The 14,455-nt window shown below is 40.9% G+C and overlaps 1 protein-coding gene across 1 annotated transcript; it reads right to left on the bottom strand.

Annotated features, from left to right (window-relative positions):
• Positions 1–618: 618 nt before the first annotated feature.
• LOC311212364 (G-protein coupled receptor 55-like) lies at positions 619–1,545 on the bottom strand (the record flags this gene model as incomplete). The annotated part of the gene is made up of 1 exon (XM_084291679.1): positions 619–1,545. One exon carries the CDS (start codon positions 1,543–1,545, stop codon positions 619–621), a length of 927 nt encoding a protein of 308 aa, XP_084147805.1.
• Positions 1,546–14,455: the final 12,910 nt, after the last annotated feature.

The raw sequence follows: 14,455 nt of genomic DNA on the forward strand, positions 1-14,455 counted from the left end.
CAGCTGGTGTATAATGCTTACAAGAGGGGTGGCTCTGTGTTACTGCAGGCCAGCCAAGCTGTCCAAAGCAAATGAGTTCTGACAGAGACCTTCTGTAGGGTTTACCGAAGGAAAGAGCAGAGCCGGACTTTGGCCAGATACTTTCCTTTAAACACTTAGTTACCTTCTAAGTTAGCAAGAAGGTTTTAAATAGTTATTTCTGTGTTTGTCTGGTCCCTAGCAAAAAAAAGTTTCTGATCACATTGGCAAAAGGAAAACTGTTACAGCTGTGACAAAGGTTGATTTTAATGGGCATTCCAGTGATCTGCGTAGTTTTCCTGTGGCAAACCTTTCACGTTCAGTAGGTAGCATCAATACAAATGCTTCTTTGGGCATCACTGTCACTTTCCTAATGCAGTTTCTTTTTTCCAGAGTTCTTCTTTTCTTCTTAAGGGAAGAAAAATATTCACATTCATGAGGAAAAAGAAAAAAAAAAAAAGATGTCCTTCTCAGTCCTGCAGCCTCCCTGCAATGGCCAAGGCGACCTTACTGCTATGTCTAGAATAATGCTGTCAGTGTCCCCCTTGCAAGGCAAGTGGCAGCTGGGGAAGAGGCATTCTTCCACAGCAGGAAGTCCCATCATGTGGCACAAGGCTTAAAGACAGGACACAGTTCAATAATTTTTTTCAGGCGTGCTTTCTCACGAAATTCTCTTACAGCGAAGTAATAGAAGATGGTATCGAGACAGCAGTTCAGGTTGGCAACCATCATTGACACCTGAATGAAGAGGCTGATTTTTTGTTTCAGATTGCAGTCCACTATTACGTGCTGTCTCACCAGGCACTGTAGGCAGATTGCAAGGTGGACAGGTGTGAAACACACCAAAAACACCACAAGGTTGATGATAATTACTAGTAAGGAGCCTCTGTCTTCTGCTTTCTTTTTAGCACCGTTTTTGTGATTCAGAAGAATCCAGATGTTTTGGGCAGAGCAGAAAACTATCACTGAGAGTGGGATCAGAAATCCAAAGACCTCCACAGAAACAATATAGGGAATGCTCCAGGCCTGTTTTGACATGTTGTGAAAACAAAGTAATTCATCTTTCTCTTGAAACACGTACATCGGGCTGCTGCAAAACCAAGTTACTGCCCAGATGAAGCAGCAAACCAAGATTGCCCACTTGGGGGACTGGTTAGCCCAACCTTCAAATGGGTACCTTATGCAGATATATCGGTCAATAGTAATGCAGACAATGATGAAGATACTGCCGTAGGTATTGACAAAGTACAGAGACTGGATAAAGGCACACAGGAGTCCAGGTGCTTCTTTGGTAGAGTAGTACAGCTTAAGCGGGAGTGAGAGAAGCAGCAGGATATCTGCAAGTGCGAGATTGATCATGTAGACTGAGGTTTTGGTCTGTCTGCTCCAAAAGCGGCAGAATATGGAGAGGGCCAGGACGTTGAGAGGCAAGCCAAGAATGAAGGTGGGGATGGAGATACCAGACTGGATGGTGATTGCTAACTTGTCGATGACTTCAAAGTCGCATTCCATGCTGTCGTTGGTCATTTCTCCCCTAAACCACACAGAAAACGGGTTGGAAATGTGTGAGTTTCACAGTTAATGCCTCAATATATCTCGCTGCATCTTTTGTCTGGGTACGAATTGAGTAAGCACATGTTCTAGCTTGTGTTTAACTTTCAGCATTGGTCAATTTGGGGGTTTACAAGTATTTTAATTTGTAGTCGATGATCTCAGATAATCTGGCAAAATTAGCAAATGAAAGGCATTGCATCTTAGTAATACTTCTTTAAAAAGTATAATTTGTGTGGAGTAAGTATTATCATTCTTAAAAAATATACATATGCTTTAACAAACTATGCTCTAAATATGTTTTTTATAATCTCTTTAATAGAATCACAAATAATTCTAAATGAAGGACAAAAAATTGGAAGTTAAGGTTTCCAGTCCAGCTCAGCTAACCAAGTAGCTTAATAGAAATTTTAGAAGTAAGAAGTTTTTAAGATGAACTTGATCAAGAGAGGATTCTCTCTTTAAAGGGCAGAAAGTGATGGGTAGCTGACAAGCACTTCCAAATTATGCTGGATTTTTCTAAAGAAAGCAAAAAACAGTTGTTGAGAGAATTTTTGTTTACATGTCTGAAATACAAAGAGAGTGGAATAGAGAGCAAGAAAATCAGCTAAATACTGACCGAGGAAATGTCCGTGGGCTTTGCCAAATCTTATACCTCTGCTTTTCATGCAGATGTTGATATTGTGCTGGAGTTCAGAGGTGGGGTGGTTTACAATAGTCAGTGGGGCATAATGGAAATATCTGAAATGGATAATCTGGAAATATCTCTGTATGTGAACAGAGAATGTATTCAGAGTTTAACATGTTTATGTTGTGGAAATAAGATTATTTCCAGCTCAAACTACTGAAAGAACTGGCACACAAAGCTGAACTTCCAACCCAGGGGTTACGGAGTATATTATTGTTGTATCTGGAAAAAGATCAGTCTAGCCTATCTGTTTGAAGGAAATCGGGGCAAACCTGATTAAAGCCGTTCTATAACTGCTAGGTCAAAGCTTTTTACAGATTTATAAATAAATAAATAACTGAAAACATGGTAAAGTAAGTAAGGCTTAGACAGATCTTGCCAGACAATTAACTTCTTTGATGAAGTGTCTGCTTTTTCAGACATGGACAAGGCTAAAAGTTGAGGGTACTCACACTTTAGAGAAGTGCACTAGAAATAACTATAGCAATAGAAAAACTGGGGATGCTTGAACAAGGGCAGCTAACTTTGTGATGAAATGGTTGCTAGAAGGCTGGTGAGGACTACGGCAAGTGAGGGTTAGTAGGGAGATGCACAAATTCAGGCATGTTAATATTTGGCAGTGTCTCCCCTGGTGAACCCACTGCAGGTACGAGCGTGACCTGTGGGCTGCATGAAGCAGGGAGATGATGTTGGTTATGGGGCCAGATCCAGCTGGCACCTCCAGAGACTTGAGGAAATAGCAGTTTTCCTCTGACCTTAGGAAATGGCAAAAGGAAATATGATCATTAGCAGTGGATTTATGAATGAAATGAAAACAAAAAGAAAACCTCGATTTTTTAGTCTGAGATTGAGTCAATCCCTTTGAGGCAGCTACTCAGAAAATCCTGTGATCATGGTACATGAGAAGTGAGACAACTCCGCTAAAGGTGGAGATGTATCGATGCCATATATACAAGGGAATGTCAGAGAGAGGCTGCTGTCACCTGGGGCCAGAACAGGTAAGATAGGAGTAAGAGGAGATAGGTAAGAGTAACAGGTAAGAGGAGATAGGGGTGTCACGCTGTTGTGTGAGCATGTGTGTCCTGTGAGCTGGAGAACCCATTTAGCTGGGGAAAAGTCTGATGACATGAAACATTTTGGGGGAGTGACAACACCTGTTGATCCAACACTTCATGTGCTACATAAATATACCAGAAAATTGTTCGTGGTGTCTCTTAAAAGTATGAGTTTTGATTCTGCTGCCACCAAGTTTCTGTCTCACCAAATGCTTTTTCTGTAGAATTCATTAGTACAAAATTATAGATAGCATTGCTCTTGAAAATGGTTAGTTTCAGGAAGATGTTATCCAGCCTTTAAAGTGGTAATTTCAAGTATCTACCTGGAGTTCCTGATTCTCAAAAGCTTGATATTTTTAATCCTTTCACCCACCTTGTACTCAAATTTCATGTTATGAGTAAGCCAAGAGAATCGTTTGAAAACTATCCCTGTGAAGTAATACATCTGCCCAAGGTTATGAATAATCATTTTCATTGACAGCTTGCAGTCATTTAATGAGCATCATCTTTATCATATTGGCCAAATTATTAACAAAAATACTGAAGCTGAAAGATACTGGACTGTACTTCACACATCTTTCCAGTACAACAGACTGATTAGTAGTCCTCAGTGGGTACCACCATGTTGCTTACTCATTTTGTAGAAGTTTCATACAGATCATGTTCGCTTCATCTGCTTGTGAGAATTTCTTTAGAGATAGTGTTTGAAGCCTGCTTCCCCCTCCCACACTGTTCCCCAGTGCTGTCTGTCTGTGATAGAAGAAAGTCAAAGTACTTCGGTTTCAGTTATTCTCAGACAAATCTGTGTGAATCGATACTTACTGCTGAGTTGTCTTCTGGGTGCTTGCAATAGATTCTTCAGTGGGTGATTCAAATATTTTTCCAGATACTGGAGGCACCCTCAGTGATCTACCATTTCCCAACTTCTCCTTTTCCACCTTCTTAAGAGACAGGCAGTGTGTTTGCTCTTTCCCAGTCTTCTGAAGAAAACTCCTCTGTCCTCCAAGAGCTTCCTGAAGAAATTGCCTACAGCTCTAGGATTGTTTCAGACAGCTTCTAGAAGTCAAAAGATAATGTTAGAGTAGAGCCTGTGCTTAGCACTGCTAAAGGAAGGCAGTGTTAGCTGGTGCAGACCCAGTGCCGTCACTGCGCCGTTTGTTCTCGATTCTTCCTATCGAGTGAGGATTTTGCACTTCTTACAGACTAGTTAAAAATTAATGGTTTACCAATGAGCAGAAGCTAGTGGTTAAGCTAGCAGCAGATGTACTGACCTAGGAAATGGAATACCAAGATTTTATAGTATCAGCTTTGCTGAATTTTGAGCCATGCAGCGGGCTGCATGAGTTGTTTTCTTTTTGCAGCTCAGATCTGAGTTCATCTCGCTCTAGCCTGTGATTCCCACAAATCTCGATGTTAATACAGGTTGGGAATGATAGATTAAGTATATGGTTATCCTGGAGAGCTTCACTGGCAGGAATATCCTCATCATAAAATCTATAACTTACTCTAAGTGTAGGTGTAGCTTTAATAATAAGGAAACGTTAATCGTATGACAGAACACAGCAAACCAATCATTTTTAATCTGGCTACAATACAAAAGAGGAATGAGGAAAAATCAGGTCACAGCTTCAAGCAGGGACTTTTACAGCATTTACCATAATTACCCTTCTAATCAATTCAAACCAAGTAATGTCACTGCTATGATGCACACTTTGTTTCTGTCTTCTACATTATTATTCACGTTAGATATAAATTATTCTTTTATGGTTGCTCAGGAGAAGACTAAGATGGCTGGGTACGATAAAAAGTAGTCGGTCCCACATCTGCTATATATTTCATCTGTAGCTGGGTAATTTCTTACCATTTTATACTAAGATTTTGATTGCAACAGAACATACTAATGCTTATCAGTAAAACTAAAATTCTTTCTTTCTGCTCTAAGACAAATAACACTACATTTGATCTTAACTTTTGATCTTTATAATAAATACTTATCAGACTAGCTTAAAAATAGTGCTCTACAGTCTCTGCTACTATTTGATTACTGCTATAAATTAAAATATGAATTATTTTACCTGAACCCTGGCAAGGAGATCAGCAGCATTGCTTCAGTCCAGGTTGTTGTACAGAGCATGACAGCATCTGTTTATAGACCATACCCAGAGGCTCCGTAGATGGCATAACCACATCCTTCTTTTCTTCTCTTTTTTTTTTTTTTTTCCTATTTCAAAACACACTGCCCTGTGTTTCTTCATACAGACAAGCAAAGGTGAGAGGATGTAGAGGTTTTACTCCTCAACTGTTTCCAGTCACTGGTCCATATGTGGGTGTGTGTGGGCAGTGTGTCTCTGAAGCCAGATTTGGTTTCGGACTAGCCTTTATCTGGTGTGAAGCAGCTGAGAGCTTTTATGGGTTTGTGGTGGCAACCTCTGAACTGAAGATTATTTCTTGTGCTGAAGGAGACATGGAGTGAAAAGTTGCAGGGAAGACTGTCATAGAAATAGGGCTTCTTCTTCCAGTTTCAATTTGCATAGTGGAGATCAGTAGTTCTGTACTCAGATGATTGTGAAAGATTCAGCTACTTACACACGTGCAGCTGTTAAACTATTTAAAGGGCCTGTGCTAGTTTTAGCCAATTCTGGTGTTTCATTCATAGTTGGGAGTTGACAAATATATGCTTATTGGCAAGAGGAGTGAGGTATACAGAGTACTAAACTAGTGACTTATATGTGAGCCATACAGTGGACAGGACACATTTTTCCTGAAATGTGCTGCCTCTTGAGCCCACAAGACACATGGAGCTTCCCAGGCTTTTCCACCAGCAGCACTTTCCTAATGGAGCCTGAAGATCTTCCTCTGCTGTGGGGAGAGGTGACTGTGTTTGCAAAGAGTGAACAGCAGCAATATGGGAGTGTTAATCCATTGCTGCTTTCAGGAGATGATGCACAAGGGTGGAGCACTGCAAAGGACACAAAGCTGCTGGTCTCCTCAACTCCTGGCCAAATGTGCTTTGGGGGCGACTGGTGTCAAATGGATGTTCATGGTTACATAAAGTGAAATAACTTATTCAAAATAAAAAATTACTGTTGTTCAATGACAAAGTGACATTCTCTGACGTAATAATTCTATCTTCACTCAATAAAACTGACCCACTAAGTATGGAATTATATATGTATATATATATATGTCATATGGACGTTTCAAATGTATGAGTGCAGGTAGTCTCCTTCTGGACCTCCTGTGGTTGGAGTGTGAAACTCACCTGGTATTGCTGAGAGCCACTCTTCTGAGTTGTGATAAAAACTGGCTGCTCATTTACCTTACACATTGCAATCCTTTGTTGAGTCAGCAAATATAGGAAAAAAAAATAGCTCTAAGTAGCTCTAGGTGACATTTTTCAAATTGCCACCTAGCTTTGGAGGTAATTTAATCTTTATAGGAAAGCTCTGTTCTTCCCACAGGAATAGTAGCACAAGCATTTGTACCACAAGACTTGGAGAGGAAAAAAAAAAAAAAAAGGAATTTCTTAACACTCTTTTTCTACCATTTTCTACCTGTCTCATTTGAAAATGAGATTTGAAGCCAAAAAAAAGTAGAACTCAAACAAAGCTTGGGTTAACCTTGTAACAAAATCACGTGGCAGAGGAAACGAAGCCAGCATGATTCATATCATTTGGGAAATGGGTTATAGAACTGGAAGGTCTGAAGGGCTTTACTACTTCTGTCTTCTCAGAGCTGTGGGGTAGCTGTGAGTCTCAGCAACAGCTTGTAATGAGTCTGAAAGCATGAAAAGAAATCTGAGTACAACTCGATATTAAAAATGCACTTTGATACTCAGTGCTGCCTTCGCTCCCAGGACTGGGTTCATTCCTCATGGCTCTGTGAACTTCCCATTTGGTGTCACTTAAAGAAGCAGAGCTAAAAAATCAGCATTTCTGCACACATCAACCACACGTTTGCTAAGCTGGCAGTTTGCTTGTGATATGTGTGGCTTCATTGCTTGTATGTAAGCATTTAATTTGGTGGTAGGCAGATAAATTATGCTTTTGCAGACTGGCTCTTCACTGTTTTGAATTAGGACAGCTTTAATCTAGAGCATGTTTAATGAGGGCAAGTTGTGAATGACTCACTCCCACACCTGCGGACAGATTATCAGCTAAGAAATTAGAGCCCATTTCCCCTTCTCTTTGGTGGCTGCTTTTGTAATTTTTCCCAACAGGTGTGGTAGATGAACATGCTCAGCAGGGAATATTTCTGTGAGCCCTTTGTGTTCCAAGTGCCTTTATCACACAGCCCTCCTGCTTACTAAATGCTGAATTCCAGAGACCCAGGCAGCTACAGGGCTCTGAGGTTTTTGATGGAAAGGAGATGGGAGGGTATTGTTTGTTTCAATTCTTTTTTTTCTTTCTTTTTTTTTTTCATTAACCGCATAAATGTGGTAGAGGTACATTGCTCGTCCTGCCTAGAGACAACGGTCTTGTCAAGCTTCTTTTGCCATTGTTGCCTTTCAGCTAGCAAACAAATAGTGGTTGGTGGGAAAAAGAAGAACCTAAAGAAAAGTCTGCATAACTAAAAGGGAAGTATATGAGCAAACAACTTATATGGTAAAAATAAGTTTGTTTGTTTGTTTTTGTTTTTTTGTTTTGTTTTTGTTTCTTTGTTTGGTTGTTTTTTTTTTTGTTTCTTTGTTTGTTTTTTTGAGACTGATGAGTTTTCTCCATGTTTCTCTAGGTGCAAGTGTTGCTCTTGCTAAGCCAGGCAGTACCTGTCATTTTCAAGGAATCAAAGACTGTTTCAGAGGAAACTTGTTCATACAGTGCAAAACCACATACATTTGCATTACAGCAGCTTGAATTCTGCTGTTCTTTTTTAATGGAAAATATATCAAAACAGCTTTGCAGTTCAGCTTTCATAAATGTCTAAAATACATGTTTGCTTGTATTTAATGGCCAGAATGGATTGAGCTGGGTTTCAGATCTAGAATTAGTATGCTCAAGTGCAAATTAATCAAATTTCAAAGGTGGGGTCTGATGTGTTTCTGTGCCACTCCAAAGGCAAGTGTGACTTTCTGTTCTCCCAGGCAGCTATAAAACATAGAGTTACATATAGATTCTATAAAACATAGACTTCATCATCTAGAGCAAAAAGACTCTGGAAGAGACATTGCCCAGTGAAGAGCTAGGAGGTGAGTGGAAAACTTCCTTCATCCTTGTGAAGAAATAGAAGGCTCATCAGCCCAGACCTGAGTCTAAGTCTACCCCAAAGTCACCTTCAGTATTGTGCTGTGACTGGTGTCTGATATTTTGGTGTGTTTTTAAAGGTTTCAAAAACTGGATGGACAAACTGAGCTAAGCTAACAAGTTGTCTTGTTCTGGACAGGCTACCACAGCTTCTTGTTACCACAAAATGCTGAGATGTTCTAACTCCAGCTAATCAGCACACTCACGGAAAGGAGGACTACCCAAAGAGCCAGTGATGCTGTCTCCTACCCAGAAGATATACCTTGATGTTTCTTCTCTCTAAAGAACAGGTAAATTAAGGAACAAAATCAATTTTCCATAGCGACCTAGAAACTGTTCTTTGTATTTGGATTGGAACACAGTGTTTTCTTTATCTGGAGGCCTTTTGCTTCACACTAGTGCTCATCACTCTTTCTCTGAGCTTGATAATCATTCAAAGTCTGTCTCACAGTAAGTTATCTTAATTGCACTGTTGGGAACTTTAAATGGAGGCTATGTGGCCTCATGTGGCCACTTTTCTGCAGCAAGTGCAGGAAACTGAAAAACTGGAAATCAGGAAGCCTGGCAACTGTTCTTTTATGGGGAGCAGCCACTTCCAACCTCTGCAAGATGAGACAGGGACTTTTGACAGCAACAAATGTGGTTGTTCTCGGAGCTGGCCAGCTACCAGTATAGATTCGTTCCTGACTTCATTTAAGAAACCTTACAACGGAAGTATTGCATCTTGAAAGGAAAGGAACTGGTCAACCTGGTGAGCTGTCAGACGCATACTAGAATGGTTGGCTGAACAGAACTACAGGAGTAATATTTTTGAGGTAAAAATAATATCTTCAGCTGTATCTGATACAGAAATTCACCAACAGGACACCAAGCACACAGGATAGCATCTTCCTTATAACTTTAAAGGCCCGCAGTCCACAGCTGAGGGACAGAGCAACTTGCACCTGTCTAAAACACTCCTGGTTGTGGACATACCAGTAAGCTATAACTTTTCTTGGGTGTTCATATCCAGGGGTAGCCAGCCAAGCTGCGAGCTTAGCTTTAGTGAAATTGTGTAAAAATAAACACAGAGCTTCCTGTACAAATGTGCTTTGCAGTCTGCTCCAGCGAGATTCACCAGCAGTGGACAGTGGCACTACCAGAGGAAATGGTAGGTGCATGCAAAACTGGGGTTTCAAAGGAAGCGGATGGCTAATTTCACAATCATCCAGTAGAAAAAGGAAAAAAAAAAAAAAAAAAAAAAAAGGCAGCTAATAGTTAGAAGGTAGACCACACAGCTCCTTAACAAACCTCAGCATTCAGGCTCCCATGGGCTATAATGTCATACTACAGTGAAATAGGATACTTCTCCTGACTGGCAGTATGTGGTTATTAGACATTATTCTTATTCCTCACTCAGAGATTGATCAGATCAGAGAGTCATGCTATGTTCACTAGTCTACATCATATAACACAATATTCTGATAAATGGGGTATAGATTTTTTTTTTCCTTAAAGAACCTAAGGAACCATTTTATTTTCATCCCTTGCATTGCATTTAGTAATGAAACACATAACAAAACATTGCATTTCTGTTGTTATTATTTCCACTGTTGACTGGAACATCTCCTCGTGGACGTCAACAACCATTGCTACAGTCAGGCACAGAGGGTTGCCAGTGAAGGAAAGCAGCAGCAGCTATGCTACACGCCCCTGCCTTGCACAGTCATTCCTGTACCTTCAAGCAGAGGGCCTCATATGAAAGGGTAGGAGCTACCTTGTCTGCAGGGTTTATGCACTCTCAGTGTTATGACTTCCTGAAATACCTATTTCTGTTGAATGGCTTGGACTGAAAAAATGCTGACTTGTATGGAAACTGCATTTTTTCTGTTTTCTGTAACTTTACCTTATCCATATCTCCTCAGCACACAGAGTAGCATTTCAAGACCTGAAGCCCTAGACAACCAAGTCTGTAACTGCAATGGATTAGAGTCAAATGAAAATTACAGGTTGGCTGAAAAGCGACATTTCTCAGAATGGAGATGTGCCCTGGGTGGTTGCAGGTGTAGCGAAGGTTGCTGTCTTTACATTTCTGATTTTTTTTTGCAAGGGTTCCACTTGGGCATTTTGTGCTTCACCATCCTAGAAGTATCAAAATGTTTATTGCCAGCAAGCTACAGCTCAAGGACAGGGTTAAAGTTGTGGTATCAGGTTTTGCAGTATTCGATGGAAAGGGGCAGGAGCATTGCTGCTTGAAGTTGGCTCAGATCCCCCTCTCCTCTCACTGGGTTCACCTCAAGTCTGGAGGGGGCAGAGAGTCAAGTGCTTCTTTTAGTGCCTCAGATATTGTTCTCATGTTTTCAAAAGCACCAACCACCAGAATCACTCAATGCTGTAGAAGAGTGGGACCTAATTAAAGTCCTGGGCCAAGGCAATGATTAATTGCTGTTATCTCAGCAGCACTGCAAAATGTGTGTATTTGCGTGTGTGTGCCATTCGCACTGTTTACCACCTCCCTTGTCCAGACTGAAAGGGATGTATGAGAGCATGAGAGATCAAGTTTGTGACTAATAGAACTGATACTGATCTCTTAGCAGTGATGACACAGCAGATTGGGACCCATCTCAGGCATTCAAGAGCATGAACATGAAAATTAGCCTCGTTCTTTGTTATCACTTGGTTGAAGAAGCCTTATGGCTTCAACCTGAACAGCAAGTAGAGGAAACAGAAGCCAAAAATACCATTCTTCTAACAGTAATCCAGGAAACCTGTCACTAAAGTAATGCAGAACTATTTAATAGGAGCTCTTTCATCTGCCTTGTACCTGTGTGACATGAAAGTCTAAAATACTTTATAGCTAGAAAATGGATGGTTATCTCTTTCCTTCTGAGGCAATGCCACTGAAAGGAACTAGCTGGCTGATTTCAGCAAAAGAGCACTAGATTAAATAGATATTATTATACTTTGAAGATCATCACTCAAACTATCTGCATCAAAATGCATTTAGATCATTGCAGAATATGTTGCCTCCATTACATTTAAAATATTATGGCAATCAGTGTGCCCATGGCTAATATGTTGGCTTAGCTTGGTTCTTTTCTTGAAGCTTCTGCACAAATTGCTTTGTTGCAACCAGAGTGCACTGTCAGGCTGCATTTGTCAGTGCAGACTCTCCAGTCTGTGTCGTCTTCATTTGTCACTGAGATTTACGGGTATGAGAAAGAAAATGTCAACCTTGCTGTTGCCATAGTCGATCTGAGAGCTGCATTGTCACTCTGCGATCTCTCCAGTAGAGTCCTGGCTTTAATCACTGAGTTACTTAACGTGGAGATGCAGGGAGTGCTGCTGAGAAACAGAAAGTGTCCATTAAGAGCTAGTCAGACATGAAAAAAAGAAGAAAGTTTAAGAAAATGCTTACAGGGTTTCCTGCATTTACTTGAAAGACAGATAGTTTTGGGTGGTTGCCTGTGTTGGTAGCAGAAACAGGAACCAACAGTGCCATCTTGGGGTTGTTTATGTCTATAAGCCGGACAAGAGTCATCACGGTGGGACTTGACTTTTTCTTTGTGTGGTTCTCCTTTTCTTCACAGATGTATATTTACACACACAGCATTGTGTGTGTGTGTGTATCAATGCTGTAATTACTTACTAGTGGTAGTAACTGTATTGTGCACGCAAGTTGCATGCACATTTACTTTATGGACCTTATATTGATCTCATCGCCTCATCTGCCCTACTTCACCATTCTTTAATAAGCTTGCTAGTCTTTGATAGAGGAAGTTCTGGGAAAAAAAATGGCTCTTTGGGAAAACACGTATCTGTTCTCCCATGGAAAGGGCAACAGAGCACATTTCCTCATTTATTCCAGCACTGAAGGGGTTTCACCCTGGAAAGATCTGACTCTCCTTGAATCTAGGATCTGAAGAGGACAGCAATGGAGGTAACTTCAGTAAGCTGTAGCTCATTTCTTCTTTTCCATATGCAACTAGCTATCTGTCCTTGCTATCAGACACATGAGTAGTATGTAAAATATAACTGGTGGGCCTTGGTCTCAGGGGAGCTAGATACTTATCTCCTTCTGATTGGTAACGTTAGTGTAGCTGAGTTGATATGCTGTCTTTGTTCTGGCTGCCTGCCACTGACAAGTGTTTTACACACAAGTTAGTGCGAACAAATGGCTTCAGAAGTAAAACTGCATTTCATTTGAGTATAATCATGCCACTTACCCTGATCACCTTTCTGCTGCAAACTGAGTGCTAGAGATTTATTTGAAATTCTGAAAATGTCTGTTCCCTTTAGCACAGTTGCATTCCTATAAATAGCCTGTGTAGAAAAGCCTCATAACATGAAGGGGACCAAGAAGGTAATTTGCAGGAAAGTGAAAAACCTCAAACAAATGAAGAGAGCTTCTCAAATTATCCAGTGATAGAATGGCAGAAACTATCACACAATCAGACTTTTTTTTTTTTTTTTGAAAAGAGTGCAAAGCTAAGAAAAAAAAAATCGCAAGTAATTTCACCAGGTGACTAAAATATTCACCTGAGATGACAACTTTTGAATTTCTGTGAACACAATCAGCTGCAGGTCTGATGGGCGGTCTCTAAAAGACCCAGCAACTATCTGAAGCCCATGGTGATCCAGCTTGCCTGCTGGTCTTTCCCGTAGGAGGATTGCTAAGACCAGGGTGGTTGTTCTGAGGTGACCAAGAAACTTGTGAAGATAGGCCAAGAATGTAATAGTATTGCTGCCTTGAAGTCTTGTGCTTTTGGATTCCTTGCTGACCCCAGGGGTTTACATAAATGCACCATGAGTGACATATTGTGGTCTTGGGTAAACGAGTCTTCAGATTCTTAGGGTGGTGCTTGATGGACCAGCACTCATCAGCCATCAGTGTAGTCAAGGCAAGTCAGACCGCTGGAAAACGCAATCTCCAGCGTTGCTGATGTGATGCTGGAATTCACTTTTCTAGGTGAGAGGAAGATGTTCCTTTGCAAACCGTTTCACTGAGTCTAAACCTACAACTAGATTTGTTTTGCAGCACCCAGATATGCAATGGCAACTGGGCAGATATGCAGATATTTCTCCAACTCCACCTTAAATCTGCAGTACTCCTCGACACTAATGCCAAGCACAACAAGCCTTTGCACCCCAGAAAACAACCTGAGAGTCATCTCCTGGCTTGAAGAAGCAGGGCTTCCTTGAGATGCCTGCAGCAAGTGAGACGGGGGGCTTGCAGCCAGCTGGAGTCTGGACACAGCTCAGGGCTAGACCCTCTGCTCCTATGGAACAAAGCTGTAGAGGGCAGTTTTGGCACAGGGGACTTGTTAATCAGTTAAAATTAGTTAATCAGTTAAATTAGTTAAAAACTAATTAAAGACAAGAACACAATTTGGTTATCACTTTAGCCTTGACAGAGTTTTCCTGGTGAAATGGGAGCCACCTGAGAGGCCCTGGGGTGCCCAGTTGTGCCAATACACTGTACCTCTGTGAGGCTTGTCATTCCCCATTGTTCAACACACACATTTTAAACTGAAGTTAATTTAACACCAAACTCTGTTGCCTCACAGCTTTGTTATGAAAAGGGCAGCGGTATTGCTTGTGTTTGCACAAATCGTGGTACAGCATCTGCTGTGTCTCTCTGATCCCATGCAGTGGCAGGTAGAAATGCTGAGCTTTTGCCAGCTGTGGGAAGGGGTTTTACCCTTCCCCTGCCTCTCACGCATCTCTGAGAGCTTGCGGTCAAGAAATCAGTGCATAAAAGAACAAATGTAACAAATATGTGAAAAAGCGGTAGTATGTTCAGATTTTTATGTAGTCTGTCTACTAATTGGGGCTAGAGTAATTCATAATACTGCAAAACAAATGGATGTAGTTAATGAACGTATGAGCATACTGTATTATAGCAATGTTTCCTTATGTTGTTA

The sequence above is a fragment of the Netta rufina genome (genome assembly GCF_964035555.1).
Source record: "Netta rufina genome assembly, chromosome: 9".
Lineage (NCBI taxonomy): Eukaryota > Metazoa > Chordata > Aves > Anseriformes > Anatidae > Netta > Netta rufina.